Below are 21,691 nucleotides of genomic sequence, written 5' to 3' on the forward strand. Positions count from 1 at the left end.
ATGAGGTGCTCGGCACACACCCTTGCGGTGAACCAGATTGTACCTGCTGACTGCCTGTCGTTTATCTGAACACAGTTCGGCTTTATTATTCAAGTCCATGCAGTGATTTCCACGCCAACGCATTCAATATGAACTTCCCCCTTTAAGAAGCTCCAGGGGAAATACAGTTTCAGGAAGTAAACTGGTGCCCATAAAAGACATTTTATTGGTTTTCTCAGATCAACTTTAAACTTCAGATCAATTTTTTTTTTTTTTAAATTTTGACTTCCTGCACCCGAAAAAATTAAACCGAGATTAAGACGGTGACTAACATAATTGCGTAAAGCACACGCCCAAAGCAAACAGGGAGGTTTCACTTCCTGACAGACGCTGCCCCCGACGTGATGACGTTTTTCACCTGTACGTTGAACAGTTAACGCCACGCCTCCTGCTTACACCTGTTTTCAGGAAGATTTGTTGGAGAAACTTTTAGAAGTAGCGTTACAGCCAAGGCGGGCAGGTGAGACCTTAACGAGGACTACTGTTTATTTGGACGAAAGCGGTCTGAGAGTGAAGGAAGAAGCCTTGAAGCTACGAAGAGCACGTTTACAGGTGAGTTAGCGTCGTTTCTGTCGGTGTTTCCTCCTGCACAGGTAATCAAACCATCTCAGCTTAGCCTGTGGAGTGAAAGGTGAAGCTGAAGGATCGTATGTGACATAACTCTGAATCAAAAAAGTTTTTTTTCTGTGGTTTTTCTCAGTTTAGGTGAAGTTAGTCGGATGTTTACAGGCCTGAAAGCTTTGTCGCTGCTTGACTGCAGTCCTCACAGGCCTGTGTGACAGCTGTGGTTTTCTTCTTAGTCATTTTGTGTGTTTTTGTTGGAGTTCCCCCACAGTTTAACGTGCTTGCCTTGATTTGTGTGCTTGTCTGTGTTGCTGTGATGCTGACTGTCAGCTGTAAACTCCACTTTCTTATTCCTCACCTTACTGGTTCGGCAACACACAAGTTTCTACCTGTCCGGAACAGGAGTTTCACACTAGTTTCGACTGCATTCCCAACCTGCTGCGTCCTCCTCTCCTCACTCTGCATATTTACACACTCATTGTTTGATTTGGGACTGACACAGTCGCTTAAGACTGCTGTTCTCGTAAGTTCCGTACTGCGCATGAGGTGCTTTTAAGATTGTGGCCCGTCCTTTCTGGATTTTTAAAAGTTAATCTAGGTTTTAAGGTTTCTGTCATCGCAGCTGTAGCTTAGTTCAGTTCAAATAAAAGGAGGAAAGGGTTTAGTCTGCTGATTTTATTCCAGTAAAATAAATATATGTGTGGCGTCCATTTCCCAGAATGTGGACGTGTACACTTAAATATATTAACCCTCAAGTAATGTAGATTTTATCAGCTAAAATAGCAGAGTGTGCTCATTTATGACCACACTATTTTTGAACAGAGAAACACCCACAGGCATCTGACAACAATGGCCGCAACATCCCTGATGCAGCATTAAAAGAGCTGCATCAAGAAGGAAACACACTGCGTATTCGTTTTTCCCATTGAGAAAGTGCTGGTACACTATCCCAGATATATCAGATATGTGGAGTTTCTTATAGTAAAGAAGTCTCAGTCTCTCCAGATGTGATGGTGTTTGCTGTAGTATTTTCACTGCTGTAGTGTTAACCTTTTTGGCAGTCATCATTCAAACAGGGTTTCACTCTTCATCAAAGAGGTGCTCACTCCAAGGATGGCTGTAAATGTGTCTGGCTCCCAGCTCTTTGAAAAATACTGGGGTACTTTGTGGTACTGCTTGAGTTTATCAGGCGTTATCTATTACCCATTTTCTAAACTTGTGCACTTGTGTGTACAAGAAACATGACATTTCTTACAAACCAAAACTTTTTTCTTTCTTACGACAGAAAATAAAATGCAAATAAAAACTAAAGGTTGGATACCAGATAAGGTGTGTAACTTTAACAACAATTATTATTATTGTTATTATTATAAAGATATTACAATATCCAACAAAGAATCGAACTAGAGGTCATATATCTCAGTTTCTTGGTTTCTCTTCTCTGGCTGCCTATAAAATCTAGAATTTGAATTCAAAATCCTCCTTATTTAAAAAATAAAAGTACTGAATGATGAGAATATCGTAATAGTATCATAACCTCTCCAGTTTACTCTCACAATGCTGACTTGCTTGGCATTCCTAGAATTTCCAAAATTAGAATTGGAGGCGGAGCCTTTAGCTTTCAGGCAAGTCTCCAGTTTGGATTTGGGAGACGGATACCTTCTCTACTTTTGTAAATGTTGCTTTTTGAGAACCTTTATCATGAGCTGACCCTGAACCATGCCTTGGTCATGCTCCTTAGGCTACATTTCTTCTCCACTCACCTCTCACTTGCCCATGTGTTTATATGCAGCTACTGCATGTTGTTACCTTTGTCTTCTCTCCCATAGGCTGTTTGTCCTCGCCTCTCGTCTTCTCCTTTTTCCCTCCCCTTTCTCTCTCAGGAGTTTTCTTCATGTTAAAGATGAATTTTTCCTTCCCGCTGTGATCAAGTGCTTGCTTATATGTTGTTGTCTGATCTTTACCTCACAATATAAAGCATCTTGAAGTGACTGCTGTGACACTTTATAATAGAAACTTAATTGAACAGTCAGGTTTTGTTTTGCTTCTGGTTAAAACAAAACATAAAGTAGCATTTTATTTGTATATGTGTAATATATAAAGTGTGTTTTGTGTAAAAAGGGTTAAGATATCTAGCTCTGAAATATCTGGCATTTTTAACTTTTACAATGAGTTGGAATAACTTGCATCTTGCACTGCTGCCACTGATGTACACAGGTTTAATTTTTATATACATTTTCTTTTTATATTTCTTAGACATTTTTTTATGTTAAGGTGAGAGAGAAACTGTCTTTCTCTTTGTCAGGATGACATGTACAAAAAAATCTGTGAGTCTTTGAATCTTGAATCTAATTGCTAGCAAATATCACTAAAATCAACATGTTTAAATCCTAATTATTTTTTTAAAGATGCCATATTATATAATTCCAGTTCTAAATGACTCTATATTTAAACACAGCTGGGGTCATAAGTGACGCTTCTCAGTCTCGACTTGAAGGTTAAAGAGAAAACGCCTCTTGTAGCATATCTCACTTAACGTGTGAAGTATTATGCAACATCCCATATTGTCATCTCCACCGCCGTCCAGCAGTGCAGAACTTTAGCAGTCGTGCATATAATTCCACCAGCATTGCTCACATTTCACATTTTTCCGTCTTTAACGGGAAAACTGAGGGAACTTCCTTTTTTCTTCCCAATTTTGGCTTCCATGATAAAAATCAAGCAGCACAGGCCTCTTCTTCTCTCTCTTTTTCTAAACCGCTTATTCGCCTTGAGCTTGGTTCGAGGAAACTTGCTGAAGCACTACAATGGACGTGTTCGTTAAATAATCATGACCTCAATAGTTTTTGCTGTGATGGAGCAACCATCCACCATACACGTGTGACCATTTGCATCCTCATGCACAAGGGGCTGAGCATGTGTGGTATAACTCATGTTATGGCGCTGGGATAGCTGTAAAGTGTGTGTTTGCAGTACTACACACAAGACAACACAAGTAAGTCCACTGAGTGTGGAAGCCACAAAGCCCTGGCCTGTGTAATTACAGCCTCTTTGCTGATTGTGTAAACCTCTGGAGTATTTGTTCTGCAAAGCTCTATATTTTACACTAGGAGGCTTTGCTTTTCCACATTCCCCAACGAACTCGTGTACTGGAGCCTTCTTGCCTCCGTCGGTTGGTGTTTGTTAGTTTGTTTCGATGATGCACCGTTGAAGAATTTTAGTTATGAATTTTAGTTAGGCCTCTGCATTCATAGTGAAACTCAAGCACAACAAGGTGACCTGGAGTCGATAGTCAGTAGTTTGCATATTGAATAGCCAACAGGAGTGGCCTCTCTATGAAAGCAAAACAAATAGAATATCCTGCTGCCGTGCACACTGCAGTCCTCGGCGTGAATGAGTGAATATTCACCTACTATGAATGGTTTCACCTTTGCTACCTGTTTGTTTGTTTTTAGCAACCGTAGAAGTCTGTTTATTAAGATCAATTAATAATTCACACCTGGTGCTCTCGCTGACCTCATGCCGGCTATTCCACCTGGCTGAACCCAAGTTGGCATCTAACATCTGTTTTGTTTCTCAAGTTTTATAATACAGACACTGATCTGTGGATGAGGGATTTAGGAAGTAATAAGCTGTTGGATAGTGTTTTCTAGTAGCTTCACCTCCTCTTTGTCCCCCTTCCTCCTCAATGATTTGGGTACATGTCACACTGAACACTAAAAAAAAAAAGGGGGGGGAAAAAGGCTACAACACGCCCATGCTGTGGGGCATATGTAAATGTTAACCATGGAACAGAGATAACATCAGGCTCTCTGTTGCCATTTCCTGATCCCGAGAAACAGCCTGTGTAGGCACATCAGGACACTTACACGAAGCTGGAAGATCCATAGTGCTGCAAACACCCCGTCAATTATTAACAGGCCAGTGCTCTCATTCCTCCAATGTAACCATGGCACCGAGCAGACAGAAACTCAGCCGGTAGCCTGGGATCTGCTCCTGCCTTGTGGGGAAGTAAGACGCGCACATACCGCTGACAGCGGGAGCAAGTGGACCTGTTTGACTTTATGAGCCTGTCACGAAGGAAACTATTGGGCAGACGGATCTATGGAGCGATCTTCACATGACTTCTCCATTGGAAGCAAAGGGATGACAGTTGCTACTTTTATTTATTTTTAATTTTTAACTTTTGTTTTTCTTAGTTTTCTTTTTATGGCAAATTAATGTTTGTCGTGAAGAGGCTTGCAGACTGTGTGACTGAGACACAGACACAGGATTATTAACAGATTTGCAGACAGCTGGAGATCTTTGGTGTCTGTGAATGAGTGGGTCAGCACTGTTATCATTATGAAGTTGACCGAGCGACTCAAACGGCTGAAGCACTTGGGCTCTGTGCCTCCGGAGCCTCCGCCACTGCTGGTGGTGCCCGTAAGTGAATGGATAGTAGTTATTTTATTTGTAGTTCCTTTTTCTATTACAGTAACCAAGCAGCTTTACATTAACTTCAGCTTTAAGAGAACTTCACAGGTTACTTCCCCCCCACTCTTCCAGCGCTCTCTTAAATATCATGCTCAATTTGAACCCACAGAATTTTATTTTTATTTCTTTATTCATGTTGAACAGTTAGTTGAAAGGTTTTGTTTTACAGTTAAAGAAAGTTTAAATCGGCAGAATTTCTTCATGTCTTGTTCATCAAATGTGTCAAAGTTGTGGAAAATGTATTCTTTATTGAACACACTGACTCAGTGACAGTTCAACTTGGCAAAAAGTACGTGAGTGACTTGTAAAACCTTTGTTTATCTACGTGTGCTCCATAGCAGGCTTTTTCCACAGTTCAGTGTAAGAAGGAATTAATTTTCACATCAAAGAATCTGGGATATATTTATAGAACGGGCCTCGTTAGGTGATCTCAGTAAGGTCAAAGATTCTGAACATTAAAGCATCGTTTCTCTTCTATTTTTAATCCCTCTGTCACTGATTTCCTTGTGACACAGTTTTGTTTTGTTTTTTTGCTCCTTCACCGAGCCCACACCCGAAGGTATAAAAAGAAGGCCTGAACCCTGAGGCTCCTTCTGTTATGCTTCACAGTTTGGAGGGAAAAAAAGCTGCTCTTTATTAGGGCTTTTCTTGTAGTGGACAAACTGAAGATTGGTTCTGATGTGCTTTTATCGTTGCGCTCTCTTTCGCCTCTTTCAGAAGTACGCGCCATGCTCTTGGTATGATCTTCTCAGGAAGCGTACTCCTAAGGGACCTCCTTAAATTTCTTCCTGTTTTATTGTGGACGGATTAACATGGAGACGGTTAGAAATGTAGATAGCCACCATCATATCATACGAATCTATGATTCTTCCCATACAACCCTGTGAAAGTTGCTGTGATAGAGCCATAACTGACAGAACAGACTTGTCATGTCATTGTTTATTTTTATTTATGAGGACGAGCCCTTTTTGTAACACACATTTACAATTTTGTGTCTTAATTGGAACGTCTGGCCACAAGTAGCTTTTAGAGACATATTTCCCCCCTTTAACTGTTTGTATTTAGACTTTTTCTTATAATTAGTTTAAACCTCTTAAGCTCTTTTGATATTGAAACTAAGCCTAAACCTTACAGTAGTATTAATATATTTTAGTCTCAGTCGTCCACCAGCGTCTAAAATAATTATTTTGTGAAAAGAGAATGGGAAGATTGTTTGTTCATGGATCCAGAGATATGACGTGTTGAAGGAGGCATGTCTAAAAGTTTGCATAAAATATGCAGAGATTTGAATTGCAAAATTCTACTGAAACAAGGTTTTTCCCACATAGAGGAATTACTTTTTTTACTGCCCCGAGAAGTGGTTTGTGAAAACAAACAAACACTTTCTTAGTTTCAGTCTAATTTATTTAACCATAATTGATATTTTAGATGAAATAATAGACTGATTTCAATTACTGTATGTGCAATAACATTAACAGTCATGTGAACACACCCTTAAAAACTCCCGACCAATCAGTGACTGTCTGTTATTTAGAGCTAAATGATATTTTTCTGCCTTGAAATGAAAAAACTTTGAGCTTTCTAGTTCTTAGCCTGAATGTTCAAAGCTATGCAAAAACGCAAGGGAGTGATTACCCTACCTGACATATTTAAGGTGCTTCCCAGTTCTCCCCAGTTCTGGTGGGTTTAAAAGGGCAGATCCACCTTAAAAGCCATGTTTATTTAAGGACACTAGAGAATGACTCTTAGAGTGGGCAAAGACTCAAAGGGGAGGAGCGCTTTCCAGGTGAGGTCTTTCAGTCTCTCTGCCTGGTGTGAGAGAAACACCCCAGCTGGTCATATTACAACCAATTTCAGCACGAGGATCTAGTTTCAGCCACCATCCATGCAGAGCTCACTGGCGGGCGAAGTAACCTGAGATTACTGGATCTGTGATTGTTTTTCTGTTGCCGGCTCCATATGGGATATAAAGAGCTGGCTGTTTGCTGAGCGCTGGAGGCAGCAGGTGTTTTGTTCAGGGTAGAAATCCCAGTAGGAAATGGAAGTCAGGTTCAAAGATCACATGGTAAGTGCAGATGAAAATAAACGAAGCATTTATGGACTTAGTTATGCTTCCCTTTAGTGTGAAAAAAGCATAACTGTTAAAGATTTACAGAAATGTAAGGACACAAGTCATTAGTGATGTGCATCAGCTCCCTTAGATTAATGTTGTTTGAAGCTGGAAAAATGATGACCTGAAGATGGAGGAGTGTCCTAAAGGAGTGCAGCTGCAGGCTTGGCAGTCTTGGATCAGGCGTTTATTAGCAGATAACAAATCACTGTCGTTTGTTTTTGTAAATAATCAATTTTCTTTTGGAATATGGACGATGCTCATATTTACATCTCATCTCTCTCTGATCTATAACGATGCGATCTTTATCTGCAGTTTCACATGCATCTCATTGCTCCGACATCGTGACCTACATCCAAAGTTAAATTTTAACTGGTTGTAAAGTCAGTGAGCTGTAAATGAGCTCTGAGAGCGTAGACCTTCCCGGCAGCTCAGTGTCCTTCTACATTGAGTTGTTTTGTATACTTTGTTGCTGATGTGATTTCCATAAAGGCATATACTCCAACTACTCATCAAGCCTATTCACGGACTCCTCAAAAAAGTTGCTTTGTTTGAAAACTGGCACACTTAAGTGGCCTTTCTGTGTCGCTTGCAGCTTTGAATCTATAAATGCAACAAATCTACTGCTGATTTTAAAAAAGAAAAAAAAAACGTAACTACTTCAGCTGCTGTTTCAGTCTACCTTATCATCAAATCAGAAAAAGTCATGACCAGCTTTTGTTTGAATACTAATGTCAGTACTTGTATTTTGTTTTTTTTAACCTTCTCCAGTTTATGATTAACCAAGTCAAACAAGAGGCCTGCTGTTCCCAGGTTAGACATTGTACACCTGCGAGTTTAAGGTTTTCCTGGTGATCATTTGTGAGATTTTATTCTTGTAGTTGTTTCTTTTGTGTAACCTAATTTGAAAAACTAAACAGTCAGAGTCAGCAAATTGAGGTTGTATAATTAGGTTATGTGTTTGGGTGTGACTGGACGTTGGGTGCTCGGCTGACGTTGCTGTACTTTAAGCACTAATGGGCCTTGTACTTGTTGTGTGCCCTGTTCAGTGTTTAAACAAACTCCAAGTCTAAGCAACACTACACCACTGTGTGTCTGACTTGAGTATCAGGCTTTACTCGTTCTGGCTGTAGCTTAGCAAGCGTCTTCCTCGGTGTATGAAATATAGTCCATGGCCAGGCTGCAGTGTTGGCTTGTTTTTTTTTTTTAAAAAAAAGCAAATCACATTGGGCATGTTGCCATGTTCCTGTAAGTCAAAGGTCGTCTTTTTTTCACTGATAAATCCCCCCCAGAAGAATCTAATAGTTCCTTGTCACCAGTTGCTCTACAGTTTCGTTCATCCCCAGGTACTCGGCCAAACAGCCATGTCTACTTGTTCCTTATCTCAGATGCCAGGATGGAAAGCTCTTATTTGAAAAAATAAGCTAAATATTGTAACTTGATAATGTCAGCATGGACTGTGTTAAAGGATCCCATTGCATTTTGCTCGATTCTTTTATATATATATTAAAATTTTTCCAGTTGTTGGTTGTAGTCTGTGGCGTAAAGGTGGTTAAAAACATGCACACACATACCAGGTAGCCCCTCCTCCATACTGGTCAGGCAGGATTGCGACAGGTGAGAGCATGTTGAGATCAGGTTCACGTATTGGCACATTCTGTCTTCCACTCAGGCTCAGCTGTCCTCTCTGTAAGGACCTGGACTATATGTTGATTATGAGTTAATTAATCATGATTTATTATTGTCAATTGCTATAAAAAAAGATTATTTTTCTTATTGTATTTTCCCCCCCAGAAACCAGGCATGGAGGAGATAACAATATGGGAGCAACATACAATAACACTAAACAAAGTAAGTGATTTTTTTGTTTGTTTGTTGTTGTTGTTGTTGTTGTTGTTGTTGTTGTTTTTTAATTGAATAATTGAGATGTATATGTGAGGTGTTATGGTGAAACTGCTAGCGTGTTTTACTTTTCCAGTTGTTTAATCAACATGAAATAATGAGTAGGCTAAATTAAGTTTAACATGGAGATTCTAGTGTGTGGCTAAACAAATACACATGTGGAAAGTGTGTTTCGTTGTGGTTTCTGAGGGACTGTGTTCAAGTCCTCTTAGTTTCACAGCACAGGCTCCGTCAGGAATTCAGTGACACACCCTGCTGCACCCCACGGCACCAGCCAGCTCTTCGCTGTCCTGCCTCATTGTTGGCGACACTGGAATGTGTTCTTTCCTCCTCCTATCTCTCTACTGTATCTCCCACTCATGCTCATCCACCCACCTACTTCCCTGCACTCTTTACTGTCCATCATTTTCTCTCGGTCTCATTTTTTTTTTTTTTTTTTTTTTTTTTGTTCTTTCTAAATGGCAGGATTCCAAACTAGGATTTGGTTTTGCAATATCAGGAGGCAGGGACAAGCCGCAGCCCGATGGGGACACGTCAATTCTGGTGTCAGATGTGCTGCCAAATGGACCAGCCATGGGACGACTGTTGTAAGTTGGAGGCCTTTTGCTTTTAATGTGTGTAGAGACCTCTTTAAGATTTGACTGTTGAATGAACACCTGGCTGCCTGTGTATACTTGTACTTCTGCAGCACCAAAGACCAAATTGTCATGGTCAATGGCGAACCTATGGACAACGTCCATTCTAACTACACCATTCAGACCCTGAAGTCTTGCGGCAAGACTGCAAACATAGTAAGTGTGCACCGAGCCTTTAATTAATTTGTGCCAAGTGGCTTCCAATCTTGGGTTTCTTTCTGATGGGCGTCTTCTGCATCTTTCCCAGACAGTGAAACGTCCTCGTAAGATCCAGATCCCAGCAACCTCATCCACCAGACCCACTCGGGCAGCCTCGCACTCAAACTTGCTGGATGCGGACCCTCCGAGACGGCAACGACGCCACTCTGATGGGAGTGACAACATGGACTCCAGCCGCTACCGTGACGATGACCGCTATCGTGCTGATGACCGTTATCGCACCAACGACCGTTACACACGCCGAAGCCCCACGCCCGAACGCAACGGGCTTGCAAACGCGGCGCCGTTGATTTCATCAGGGTACAAGAGGCTGCCGCTCAAAAATGTTTCAGAAAAACCCATCAGAACTACTTTGATTAAAAAGAAAACCACAGATGGTAAGATTTCAGGAATGAGAGCGAAGGGAAACCTTTTTTGTTTGTGAAGAAGCGAAGCTTTTTAGACAAAAATAATCTGCTCAGCTCATCTTTTTTAAAGTGCTTATTTCAGTATTTCTGGCTTTATTTTTCTGCAGAGTATGGACTGAAACTGGGCAGTCAGATCTTTATCAAGCACATGACAGAAACTGGCCTAGCTGCAAGGGAAGGCACCCTGCAGGAGGGCGACCTCATTCTCAAGGTAATATTTCACTTGTCTTGGAGTATTTTTAAGCTACAACTATTCTACAGGACTGGAAGATTTCATTATTAATCTTCAATTTGTCTTAATCAAATTTGTATCTGTGAGCAGATCAATGGCATGACAACAGAGAACCTATCCCTGCTGGAGACCAAGCACCTGGTGGAGAAGAGTAGAGGCAAACTGACCATGACGGTCCTCAGGGATGACCGTAGATTCCTGGTCAGCATCCCAGAGGTGGAGGACAGCCCCCAGAACAGCGATTATGAACGTCGCAAAGACAGCAGCTCAGAGCTGGATGGTAAGGGAATCAAACACAGGGGAAAAGGTGGAGAAATCAAAACGGTGAAGCAGCTTCTACTTATTTCATGGGTGAAATCAAAGTGCTGTAAAGTCGGTCTAATCCTGTAATGTCCCTCATGTTTGCTACAGTCAAATCCCTTTAAATGTAGAACTTTTTTGGGCTACAGGCTCAGATTAATTAATTCAATCTTGCAAACACCCCCTGTATAACTTGAAAAGTTAATACATTTTCTGTTTCTGTCTCCCATCAGAAATTTCAGACATTGATGAGGACGTTCCAGCCCACAGGACACGTCCAAGCGCCAAGGAGAGGCGGACACGCAGGTACAGACTTTACCCTGTCACCCCGCCTAGTAAAAATTAAGTCCACCGATGTAATGCACAAAAAACGTAAATCCTTTATTGGATTTGATCTAAAAGCACTGAAGAAATCTTTTATTTCTCACACAGAACAAAAGCTGAACCTCCACTGCCAAAGTCTCGGGATCAATCGCCTGTGCGCTCCACCTTATCCCGGCCACCTGTAAAAGCCTACGCTCCTCGCCGAGGTCAGTCCTGCAGAGAATTACTTTATTTTATTTTACTTATTTTTTTTTTTGTGCAGAAGCACAAAGATGCTTGTACTCAAACCAGCACTGATTTGCTGGTTTTCTTGGAAAAAAAATATTTACATGTCCTATAATTAGTTTTCTAACTGTTGATTATTGTTTATTCAGCTCCGTCTGAATCTGAGTCCGACCACAGTGCATCTCCTCCTCCTCCTCCTCCAGTCAGGAGAGAGAGGGACAGGGACAGCCTGGACCAAAACAACAAATACAAGTCAGTTCACACGGATGATATCATTAAAATGACCTAGGTTTATTTTATTAAAGTATATATACATATGTTACTACATATTAAATGCAGTTAAAACTGTATGAGACATTATTTTTGCTTTTACTCTTTGAGCAGATCTCTGTCAGGAGTCTCCACCCTCCCCAACCCCAAATCCTCTCCTGTTGCTCACAACTGGACTGCACCCGTCTCCGCCTCCTCCACTTCCTCACGCCCTCGCAGGCCGGTGTCGGAGTCCGACTCTGACCCTGAAGGTTCCCCACCCCCACGCAGAGATGGCCCTCGTCTGGACAGTAGATACAAGTACGGACATTTCTTTATCCAGTTCCAGGAATAAACAACAAAAGCACCAAGATCACTTGCACAGAAATATTCAAAAACAGAAGCCATAATTTGCACCAGCATCATCAGTTATTTTGGTAAACAATTATTCATTCATGCCCCCAACCCTTTCTTGTCTCTGCAGAGTTCTGCCTGATCGTTACGCAGGCCGGGTATCTTCCCCCATCGTTGTTCGCCAAGATCCACCAAGGAGGGTCAACTCACCTGTGAGAGGCCCGCCTCCAGGTCTGCACAAAAACACGCAAACAATCCAGTCTCCTTGTGATGTACACGTCCCGGACTTTGTCTCACACCTCCTTGGAAATATTTACTAAGGCCAGAGCAGAATATGAAAGATGCACATGAAAACATAAGATGGCTTGTAAGTGAATGAATGTAGAAGAGATAAAGTAAGTAAGAGTAAAAGAGAATTAATCCAGCAGTGCACGTATGAATGCATGTAACACTGCAGAGGCTGAGGGATGATTATTGCAATACACTTAAAATATAGAAGGAAATGATGGCTAAAAAATAATATTCATGTAAATATTTTTGAAAGCATTATTTATAAGTGAGTAGATCAAAGCATAAAGGTGGAAAACATTATGTATAACTCTTCATTCAATCGTCTCATTGAGATCAAAACATTTTCCAAGAAAGGAGAGACGACAGATGCAATAATCATGAATAATGTTGGGTAATAAAGAAACTGTAGTATCTGAAAACAGTTGTTATTCCACACATGAGCATTAAAGATACTGGATTTTGAATTGTGGAGATTTGAGGCATCTCGGGAACGTAAACACACAATGGAAATGCTGCAGATTAATCAGAAGTAAATATGTTGTTTACTGTTTATATTAATAAAATTAATCTATAAACGCTTTTCTTTCTCCTCAGATTCTGACTCCGAGTCGGATGGCTTCTCTGAGCCTCCTCAGAGGCGTAGCACCACATACAGTCAGGACTCTCTCAGCAGATACAGGTACACATGAATCCCCCACACCTACCTGAAACCCAACAAGATCTCACGGACCGGAAACTGAGCAGACTCTGTGGCTCTCTGGTTGTTAAACTTAGTTAATCATACATATTTTTATTTTTAATGTTAAACTACCTAACCTTTGCTCTTTGAGTTGTTTAAATTTGATTTTCATTTTGTGCTTTGTCTAATTTTGAAATTTCTTTTTATTTTGTCTGATTTTCTGTTTTTGACTGTGTACAGAATCTGTGCTTTAATTTTGTTGACCAATAAAATAAAACTGAACATGTCCTCTCCTATATGTGGCTGAAGTGTTGATTAAATATAGGACACTCGTTGCAGCAACAATCATATCGTAGAATAATTCCCTAAGACTCAAATCAAAGTCTTTCAAAGTTTTGCGTAGTGTGCATGTGTTATACAGCATGTTTGAATCTCACAGTGAGCATCACAATCAAGTAGCTAATAGCTAAACTTAATAGGGTGGTTAATTTCAATCAGTCACAAAGCAGTTTACCGCCAAAGAGAGAGCTTCCCTCAAACAGAATAAGGTGAATATTCAATATTTTAGTCTCATCCTCTCATCAATAATCGTCTATTAGCCGCTGGTCCCCCTCGCCAAACGTAACTGAGATTTGTTGTCTTCCTCCTCCCTCACTCCCACCTCCCTCTCTTCTCTTCCAGGGTCCTGCCAGAAGTTTCCCTGCAGCCAGAGGTGGAACCACCAAAATGGAGCACTGCCAGCAATCCACCACAGAAAGGTGTGTGTGTGTGTGTGTGTGTGTGTGTGTGTGTGTGTGTGTTTTGTAGTGAGCAGTGGGAGTTCATATTTGGTGCCTGGAATCTAAAAGGACGCATGAGTCATCTAACAAATAATAAAACTTTCCATAAAGACAGTCTTGACTTATTGATCTCCACAGCGAATTCGGACTCTGAATCAGAGGCCAGTTATGCGCCAGTCCCCAAGAGGGAATCCACCGGCAGTAAAAACTCAGCAGCCAGAAATAGATACAGGTGAGAGACGCCTTCCACTTTGACTGTCTCATCAAACGCATTGAGTCGTGCTTCATGCTTCATCAGATTATAATGGAACTTAATGCATTTTGCCCCGTTTTGCTCAACATGGCAAAAGATACACTTGAAAAACTTCCCAGAAATCATCATCTGGTTACTCACAAAAAAGGAAAAAGAAGATCAGATCAGTTTCATATAGGAACTGATTTTTCTCTAAGGGAGCTACACCCACTGACCACATCACTGTGTCAGAAGGAAGCACACATGATGAGGGGATCGTGCTTTAATGTCACATTAATGTCACTTCCTTTGGTACCTACAGCTTCCCTTGTTGTTCAGAAGGAAAATGGTTCCTACATGAAACCACTCAGTTTAATAAACTGCTTCTAAAAATAAACACTGCAGCCGACTCTTTCCAAATTAATATTATTTTATTTTGTTTGTCAGTTTTGTTTATTTACTATCCTAATATAAAACCTCACACATGTCTGAGTATGAACTCCTACGTGATCAGGAATTTAAGCAACCAAACTCGACACACAGGTATGTCTTAGGCCCCTGAAGCTTATCTGTACCAGATATTTCTTGATGTTGCTAAGCAACCACATATCAACAGAAACATTGTTAGCATTGATGCACCTCTGACACCTTTGTGAAACCACAACATTTTAATATAATATTTATATTCACAAAAGTTGAATATGATGATTAACGCCGCTATATTGCGCAAAAGTTTTGAGCTTTCTATTTGTATTTTTTGTTTTTTTTAAGCAGTCTTGAGCACTTCTCTAGTCTTTCTGAAGAGTTTTCAGTCCAGTCCTTGTACCTGTCCATTTTCAGAGGAAGGTTTTGATTTGTTAAGCCACTTAACACTGACCTATGAAGCATCCAGAACTAGTGCAATGCAAAGAACCAATTTTCAATCATATTTTAACTTTTTTTTTGCCTTATTTACTGTATTTCCATGTATGTTTGCACATTTCAGTAAATTACCTCAAGCATTTTCCATTTTCCAAGAAAAATGTCATGAAATAAGAGTTGATACGAGACTTTTGCACAGTACTTGTTTTATTTATTGCACTTTTAGCACAGGCTAGAAATAATTTAAAGCTGCAACTGTAGAAAGGGAAAGTGAAAATATGAGAAATGCAAGTTACAGCTTCACTGTGAACTGTAGGAAATCACACTGAGAGGATGTCCGACAGGTTTTTATGCTTACCACAAACACAACTGTTGCCTGATAGTAACGTGCTTTGTGCACACGGGGGCTCATTACATGACTTCCTGCAGTGATTGCATCACATAATATTCAAACTGCCGACTTAGAAAACCATATCGAAATCTCGTGTGGTTTTCTAACTAACATGCACTAACTTGACCGTCAATTTATGGCTTTTGCATTTCTCATTGTATGTTTAGGGAACATTTAACAAGATGACGGCTGAAATTTAATTCAGTTTTCCCCCATTCTTCTCTCAGAGTGCCTACTTTAGTGCCTGTAAAGCAGGAGCCTCCTCATCGAGCCCCATCGCCCGCTAGACCGCCTCCAGATGGTCAGCTGATTACTTTTTTGCTTCATCTTCAACCTCTCTTTCTCTCTGTTTTAGATAAAAGCATTAGAGCACCACAACCAAAGAAAATCCTCACAAACTGAAGTCTCCCTGCTTAAAGTTTTCATTTTTTTTTAAAACCAGATTCCTCTGAGTCAGATGAGCTTTCACATCTTAGGAGGTCTGGCAGCTCTGAGCGGGGGAACAGTCAGCGCAGGTACATCAGGAATTAATTCATTAAAATCAGATTAAAATATGGCAGCCCGAAATGTGTTTTCTCTTAAATAACCAATATTACTGATTTCTGTTTTCTCCACCTCAAAGTGCTCCTCGTGCTGCAAATGGAAACGGCACCATCAGGTCTGGGATTTCAGTCAAGAACAACCCGCCCATCTACTGTAAGGCTCAGGATGTGTAGCATGATTATCATAAATAAGTTTTCAATCTGTGGGTTGAAATAAACAAACCTTTTTTGGGCATCAAGATATTTTTGTGCTTTTCTTCTATTTTATTTTTTTGACATCTTATGAGTTGACATCTTTTAGGCGTCTAACAATATCTGCATTTCTTCCAGCCAAACCTGAAGAAGAGCCCCTCTATTCCCTGCCTCCAGATTCATACCCATCATCTATTCCAGGGTGAGTGCCGCATTTGCTTAAAGCGTTGCCCCGTGTCTTAGCGTCATAGCAACAGTAATCTGATTCCTTCGGTTTCCCCTTTAGGTACAGCTCAGATGTGAAGACAGTGTCATTTATAAAGGAGAGCAGTTTGGGTCTTAGACTCGTGGGAGGCAACGACGTTGGGATCTTTGTAGGTGGAGTCCAGCCACACAGCCCTGCGTATGAACACGGGATGAAGGAGGGAGACCAGATCATGCAGGTGACCTTTGTTTGCACACCTTATATGGACGTGGTTATGGCGGCATAGATTAACAGCGTCTTGTCCAGTTTAGAAAAACTCTTTAGCTTAAATGAGATGTTTATGCTCATTTGCATTTCTTTATTAGTTTTTTTTTTTTTTTTTTTGACCGTTGTTGTTGTATTAGTAGTATCCATGTCATATGTACCGAGTAAAAATGACCACTGTCCAAAAACCTTATGCTCCTAGCTGTACATTTACATTGTTATTTGACACCTGTCCATTTTTAAAAAAAAAAAAATATTTTAAATATGACAGAAAAAGACCAGAGTCCAAGTTCATCCCTGTTCTTCTTCTTTTTTTCAGGTTAATAAAGTTGATTTTGGCCATTTCACACGAGAAGAAGCTGCCAACTTCCTCCTTGAGCTCAGGACAGGAGAACGGGTGGAAATCTCCACGCAGCATAAGATGGACAGTAAGTGAAGAGCAAAACCTTAATATGACACCGAGATTACTTCTGTTGAGTTGTGTCACAAGTCACAAAATCTTATTTCGTCTATCTTCAGTTTACAAAAAGATCCTCAAGTCCAACCTGGGAGACAACTTCTACATCCGCACACATTTTGACCATGACCCCGATAACCCCATTGGTCTGGGCTTCACCAGAGGAGAGGTGTTCAGAGTGGTGGACACAATGCATCGTGGAAAGATAGGCAGCTGGTTGGCTATCCGCATGGGGAATGACCTGCACGAGATGGACAAGGGCACTATCCCAAATCAGATCAAGTAAGGAGAAAGGAGACGATAAGCAGATGAAGATCTCTTTGCTTCCACGAGGACTGTTTCAGTTTTTGCATCTGCCATCTTTTCCTGCAGGGCAGAGAAGATGGCTAACATCGAGAAGGCACAGCGGGCGACCGGAGAGAGGCAGGCAACCGGACCGAGAGCCGAATTCTGGAAACTACGGGGGCTCAGAGGGAATAAGAAGAACGAGAAGAACATGCGACGGAGTCGCGAAGACCTGCTGCAGCTCACCATTCAGGGCAAATTCCCAGCTTATGAGAGAGTCCTGCTCAGAGAAGGTTGGCATTTATTTATTTTTTAATCATACCCTCACAGAGATACTTTGTTTCATGCATAAAGGTCCAGGTTTAACAACGTTTACTGGTTTTTCTCCAGCTAATTTCAAGCGGCCCATTGTTATTCTGGGACCTCTTAATGACATTGCCATGGAGAAGCTGGCACGAGAGATGCCTGATGATTATGAAGTGGCAGGTTGGTTTGTTTTGGGCTGTTTTGATACCCCTTTTTTATTCTTGAGTATTATTTCCCTCCTTTTTCACTTATTCTCCTCATCTTCTATTTTATTTAAAATATTTTGGGTGTGTTGTTATATTTCTACAGAGATGGTTCCTCGCAGTGGAAGTGCAGATGGCGGCTCCACAGTTATTAAATTGGACACTGTGAGGAGAATAGCAGAGAAGGTGAGCAGTAACATTAAAGTTATGTTTACAGTCCTGTTTTCTGTGTCTGTTTGGTATTTCCTCTTTGATTTTTTTTTTTTTTCCTCTCTCTTCCCAGGATAAGCACCCTCTGCTGGATATCACTCCCACTGCAGTGGAAAGGCTCAACTACATCCAGTACCACCCGATGGTTTTGTTCTTAGACCCTCACAACCGCAAGGATGTCAAGACCATGAGGCAGAGGTACAGCCCCAAATCCAGCAAGAGCTCCAGACGCCTTTACTCACAGGCCATCAAAATGAGAAAACACTGCAGCCACCTTTTCTCGGGTAATTTTAACACTTAAAGCTTTTTCCAGTACATCTATGAGGAAATAATTTTTTCTCTGTCTGCTGGTACAAGTTTAAAATGTTTACTTCTTTTGATTTATTTTTTTGTTTTTCCCCCTTCAGCTCGAGTGGACCTGGATCCCAGTTCCCACTCTTGGTATGAAAGTCTAAAGAATAAGATTCGCCACGAGCAGACCAAACCCGTCTGGGTGTCTGAAGTCACGGTACAACACACAGCTTCTCTTCACACACACATCTGTACACTAAAGCGATTATGAGATATTATTTTATATACAGATCAATGTGGTGTTTTGTTTTTTGTTCTTAATTTATTGCTTTAGTTCTTATAACAATCTAATGAGCGCACCGACTCTCATGATGTAGTTTTACATCTTTCTGTTTATTAATCCAAGTGCTGTGTGGCTCAAATGATCCATAAACCTGATTATTAGTTAATTGACACGAATATTAAGCCACAAGAAAAAGAGTAGTTTGAACTACAGTTCGTTATTGACCAAAAACTGAGCCAACGTGAAATTCTAGAAATCTGCAAAAAGAAAAACAAAAATTGCACCTGTAGTTAAAAACAAAGCTTATGATGATGAGTTTGTGATGCTGGTGTGATTGAACCAGCTTTAAAAATTCTCAGCTACATAAACAAATATAGTGCAACACAAATGAAGCATAGCACTCTGCGTGGTCCCAAAAATTGTAAATAAAAGATGGACAGGCCATCTTTGCTGGGGTACACTAGCTGCAAAAACACATGCAGTTCTATGGAAGTCTGTGAGAAAATGACCCTCTGGCTTCTCTGATTGCCAACCTGTGTAAACGCTTTCCTGATGAGTTTATGGTCTAGAGTTTTACGTCTTTTTCTGAAGTTCACTTCTTACTTTATGGTTTCGTTAGTCAAAAATGAGAATAAAGCAGATTATGGTATCATATGAGCGTGCAGCACCCACAGTTTCTCCCCTCTCTTTAATACAGAGTTGCACATAGTGGTGATATATTTTACAAAGCAAACTGTTTTAATATTTTTTCCATTGATTATGTATTGTACAGTTAGTTAAACACTAATAACTAAAGCTGTTTGATTTCTCTGTCTGCACAGTTGGAGAGTGGTGGAGAACAAGATTTGGATGCTTTGGACCAGAACCAGACTGACTACCTCAGTGCTGCTAGTGACCTGGAGGACACCGATGGAGAGGGCTTCACAGACGACGCCTACACTGACAACGAGGAACTCGAGGAGGCTTACCCTGGTCAGAATACAGCCAAGGTCCCAGGGGGCTCCAGGGTAGCTGGAGCTGCTTTAGCTCGATCATCCGAGCCAGCGTTTGAACACCACAGCCCCTCTATAGAACCCGAGGAAAGCGATGACGCGTACGGAGTCAGAGAAGTCCCGCCAATAATGCACGTACCTGAACCCAGGTCACCTCGTCATGCGAATTACAGCCCGCCGCAGAGCGATGCCGAGGAGGAAGATCCCTCTCATCGCAGTTTTACAGACTCAGATTTCAGCGCTCTTGATGTAGCTTCACACGCCGCTCCGTCTGAAGGACCGCCAGATTTTAGAGCCCCCGACCCCACAAGCCAGTACTCAGTGGACGAGCCTTCATACACAGAGGAGGAGCCGGAGAGCTTCCAACACGCCAGCCTGTCTGCTATCGAAGACAGATTAGAGCAGGTTTGTGCCCTCATTAAAACAGTTACTGGACACCAGTTCTTTTTTTCTTTTTTTTTATCCTTTTACTTAAAACCAGATGTGTTTCAGTCCTTCACTTAACAACAAACAGTTTTGATAACAAAAGATGAATTCAATTTTTGAAACAGTAAAACAAAATGAAGTATTACTTCTAGCTTTTACTCGAGTTTAACTTGAATTTAAAATGAGGGGCATTTAAGGACGTCGACTAAGACTAAACAGATTTAGTTTAAAAAAACAACAACAAACAAACATCATCCAGAGTGCCAATGTTTTATTTTGTTTTGGATTTTTTGTTCCTAAGAATGTGTCTTGGGATTTATTAAACTGTGCAATGTATATTAATACATCTGAGTAATACAGTATTCAGACAAGTTCAGAGGATAAAAGGAAATAATAATAATACAGGCCTGGTCAGATGCTGTGGTGAATGGTGAATTTCCAGAGCTGAGCATTTGTTTCCTTTAAACAATCTGTAATCGATTACAAAATTCCCTCAGGTTTTCTTAATTGAAGGTGTTGCATCCTTTAAAAAACCCCAAAAAACGCAAGGTTCATTGGTTTTCTTGTTTGTCTACTTCTCGTTTAAAAGAACGTGACTATATTTAGTTGACACAAATGACTCAAAGTTCTGGAGGTGTTTTCAAGGAGAAAGTTATGAAAATTTGTAGTCTGTTTTATTTCCAACTTTTTAAATGCAAAGCTCCTAAATTAAATTCACATTAACCTTTTTAATAAATTTTTCTTCCCCCCCCCTCATTTTTGGAACCTTATCATAAATTCTTCCTGGCTATGGAGGCGGTGCCGAATTAGCACACATATAACAACCTCATTTTAAATTCAGTATAAAGATTATAGTAAGTGTGGTTTCTGTTTTTCAAGAGGTTTACAGCCTGTTTATCATCATGAATACAGAGACTAGGACAAATCCTCAGTGTATTAACTGGTTCGGAAAGGCTTATGTGGATTTTAAAATCCATCTCTTAAAATAGTCTCTTAAGACTAAATAATTGTGAGAAGTCACTGTTTTATATCCTCTGTTACAGGCTCGCTCGGGAGAGGAAGAGCCCAGAGATGAGCAAAAGAAAGCCCCACAATTCATCGTGTAAGTCTTCTTGAGCCGTCTGCGGGTTTATGGGGTTCATGGAGTAACGCCAGACTGAGGCTGTGCGCTGATTTTTGACCCATCCGTTCTTCTCCCGTACAGGCTCGCACATCACCACCAAGCAGTCCAGTTCAGACGCACACAGATCCAGGGCAGCGACAGCTCTGAGGATGAATTTGACGATGCGGACGATATGGAATGGGGTCCCGCAACTGAGCTTTAGATGCCGAGAGGACTGATGCGGCTTTTCCTTGTGATCTACAAAGGACGTGGAAATTATTTCATTCCCGCACTGAACTCTGTTATCTTGGATGGTATTGTCATAGTGTTTTTAAATTCATGTAAAGGGAGCCTCGTTCAGGTGTCACTGTAGCCTTTAATGACAACTGCAAGTTTTAAAGTCACCAAAAATCCTCTCAGAAGAATGTTGAGATCAAAGTGCCTGATTTGTTGTTGTTTTTTTTTTCAGTGTTTTTTGTATTTATAAAAAACAAAACTCTGTGAAACGAATCAATTTCAAATATGTTTTGTAAGAAATCATATGAAATATGCATCATTTTAGGAATAGCAAGGACATTTATACTTTAGATTTTTCTACATTAAACTGTTTGTTCTTCTGATTTTAAAATGGGTTTGTTTGATGATGCAGGACAACGAAAAAACA

General features: G+C 40.7%; 1 protein-coding gene across 1 annotated transcript; it reads left to right on the top strand.

Annotated features, from left to right (window-relative positions):
* Window positions 1-409: 409 nt before the first annotated feature.
* tjp3 (tight junction protein 3) lies at window positions 410-21,439 on the top strand. Its single transcript, XM_082525521.1, has 30 exons — window positions 410-591; window positions 8,984-9,040; window positions 9,557-9,678; window positions 9,780-9,882; window positions 9,974-10,322; window positions 10,460-10,563; window positions 10,675-10,864; window positions 11,118-11,190; window positions 11,317-11,414; window positions 11,583-11,685; window positions 11,818-12,003; window positions 12,167-12,267; window positions 12,922-13,006; window positions 13,688-13,764; window positions 13,924-14,017; window positions 15,497-15,570; window positions 15,712-15,784; window positions 15,892-15,965; window positions 16,142-16,205; window positions 16,290-16,446; window positions 16,792-16,900; window positions 16,992-17,211; window positions 17,302-17,507; window positions 17,605-17,700; window positions 17,830-17,909; window positions 18,007-18,217; window positions 18,341-18,441; window positions 19,329-19,904; window positions 20,969-21,027; window positions 21,130-21,439. Exons 2-30 carry the CDS (start codon window positions 8,993-8,995, stop codon window positions 21,248-21,250), a joined length of 3,954 nt encoding a protein of 1,317 aa, XP_082381647.1. The 5' UTR covers window positions 410-591; window positions 8,984-8,992; the 3' UTR covers window positions 21,251-21,439.
* The last annotated feature ends 252 nt before the right edge of the window (window positions 21,440-21,691 follow it).

This window comes from Aulonocara stuartgranti (genome assembly GCF_965226115.1).
Source record: "Aulonocara stuartgranti genome assembly, chromosome: 23".
NCBI classification, from domain to species: domain Eukaryota; kingdom Metazoa; phylum Chordata; class Actinopteri; order Cichliformes; family Cichlidae; genus Aulonocara; species Aulonocara stuartgranti.

Coding starts and splice junctions, on each gene's coding strand:
- tjp3 (XM_082525521.1), top strand. CDS start 8,993: ATGGAGGAGATAACAATATGGGAGCAACATACAATAACACTAAACAAA. Junction 17,508..17,604: donor GAGAGTCCTGCTCAGAGAAG/GTTGGCATTTAT, acceptor GTTTTTCTCCAG/CTAATTTCAAGCGGCCCATT. Junction 18,442..19,328: donor TCTGGGTGTCTGAAGTCACG/GTACAACACACA, acceptor CTGTCTGCACAG/TTGGAGAGTGGTGGAGAACA.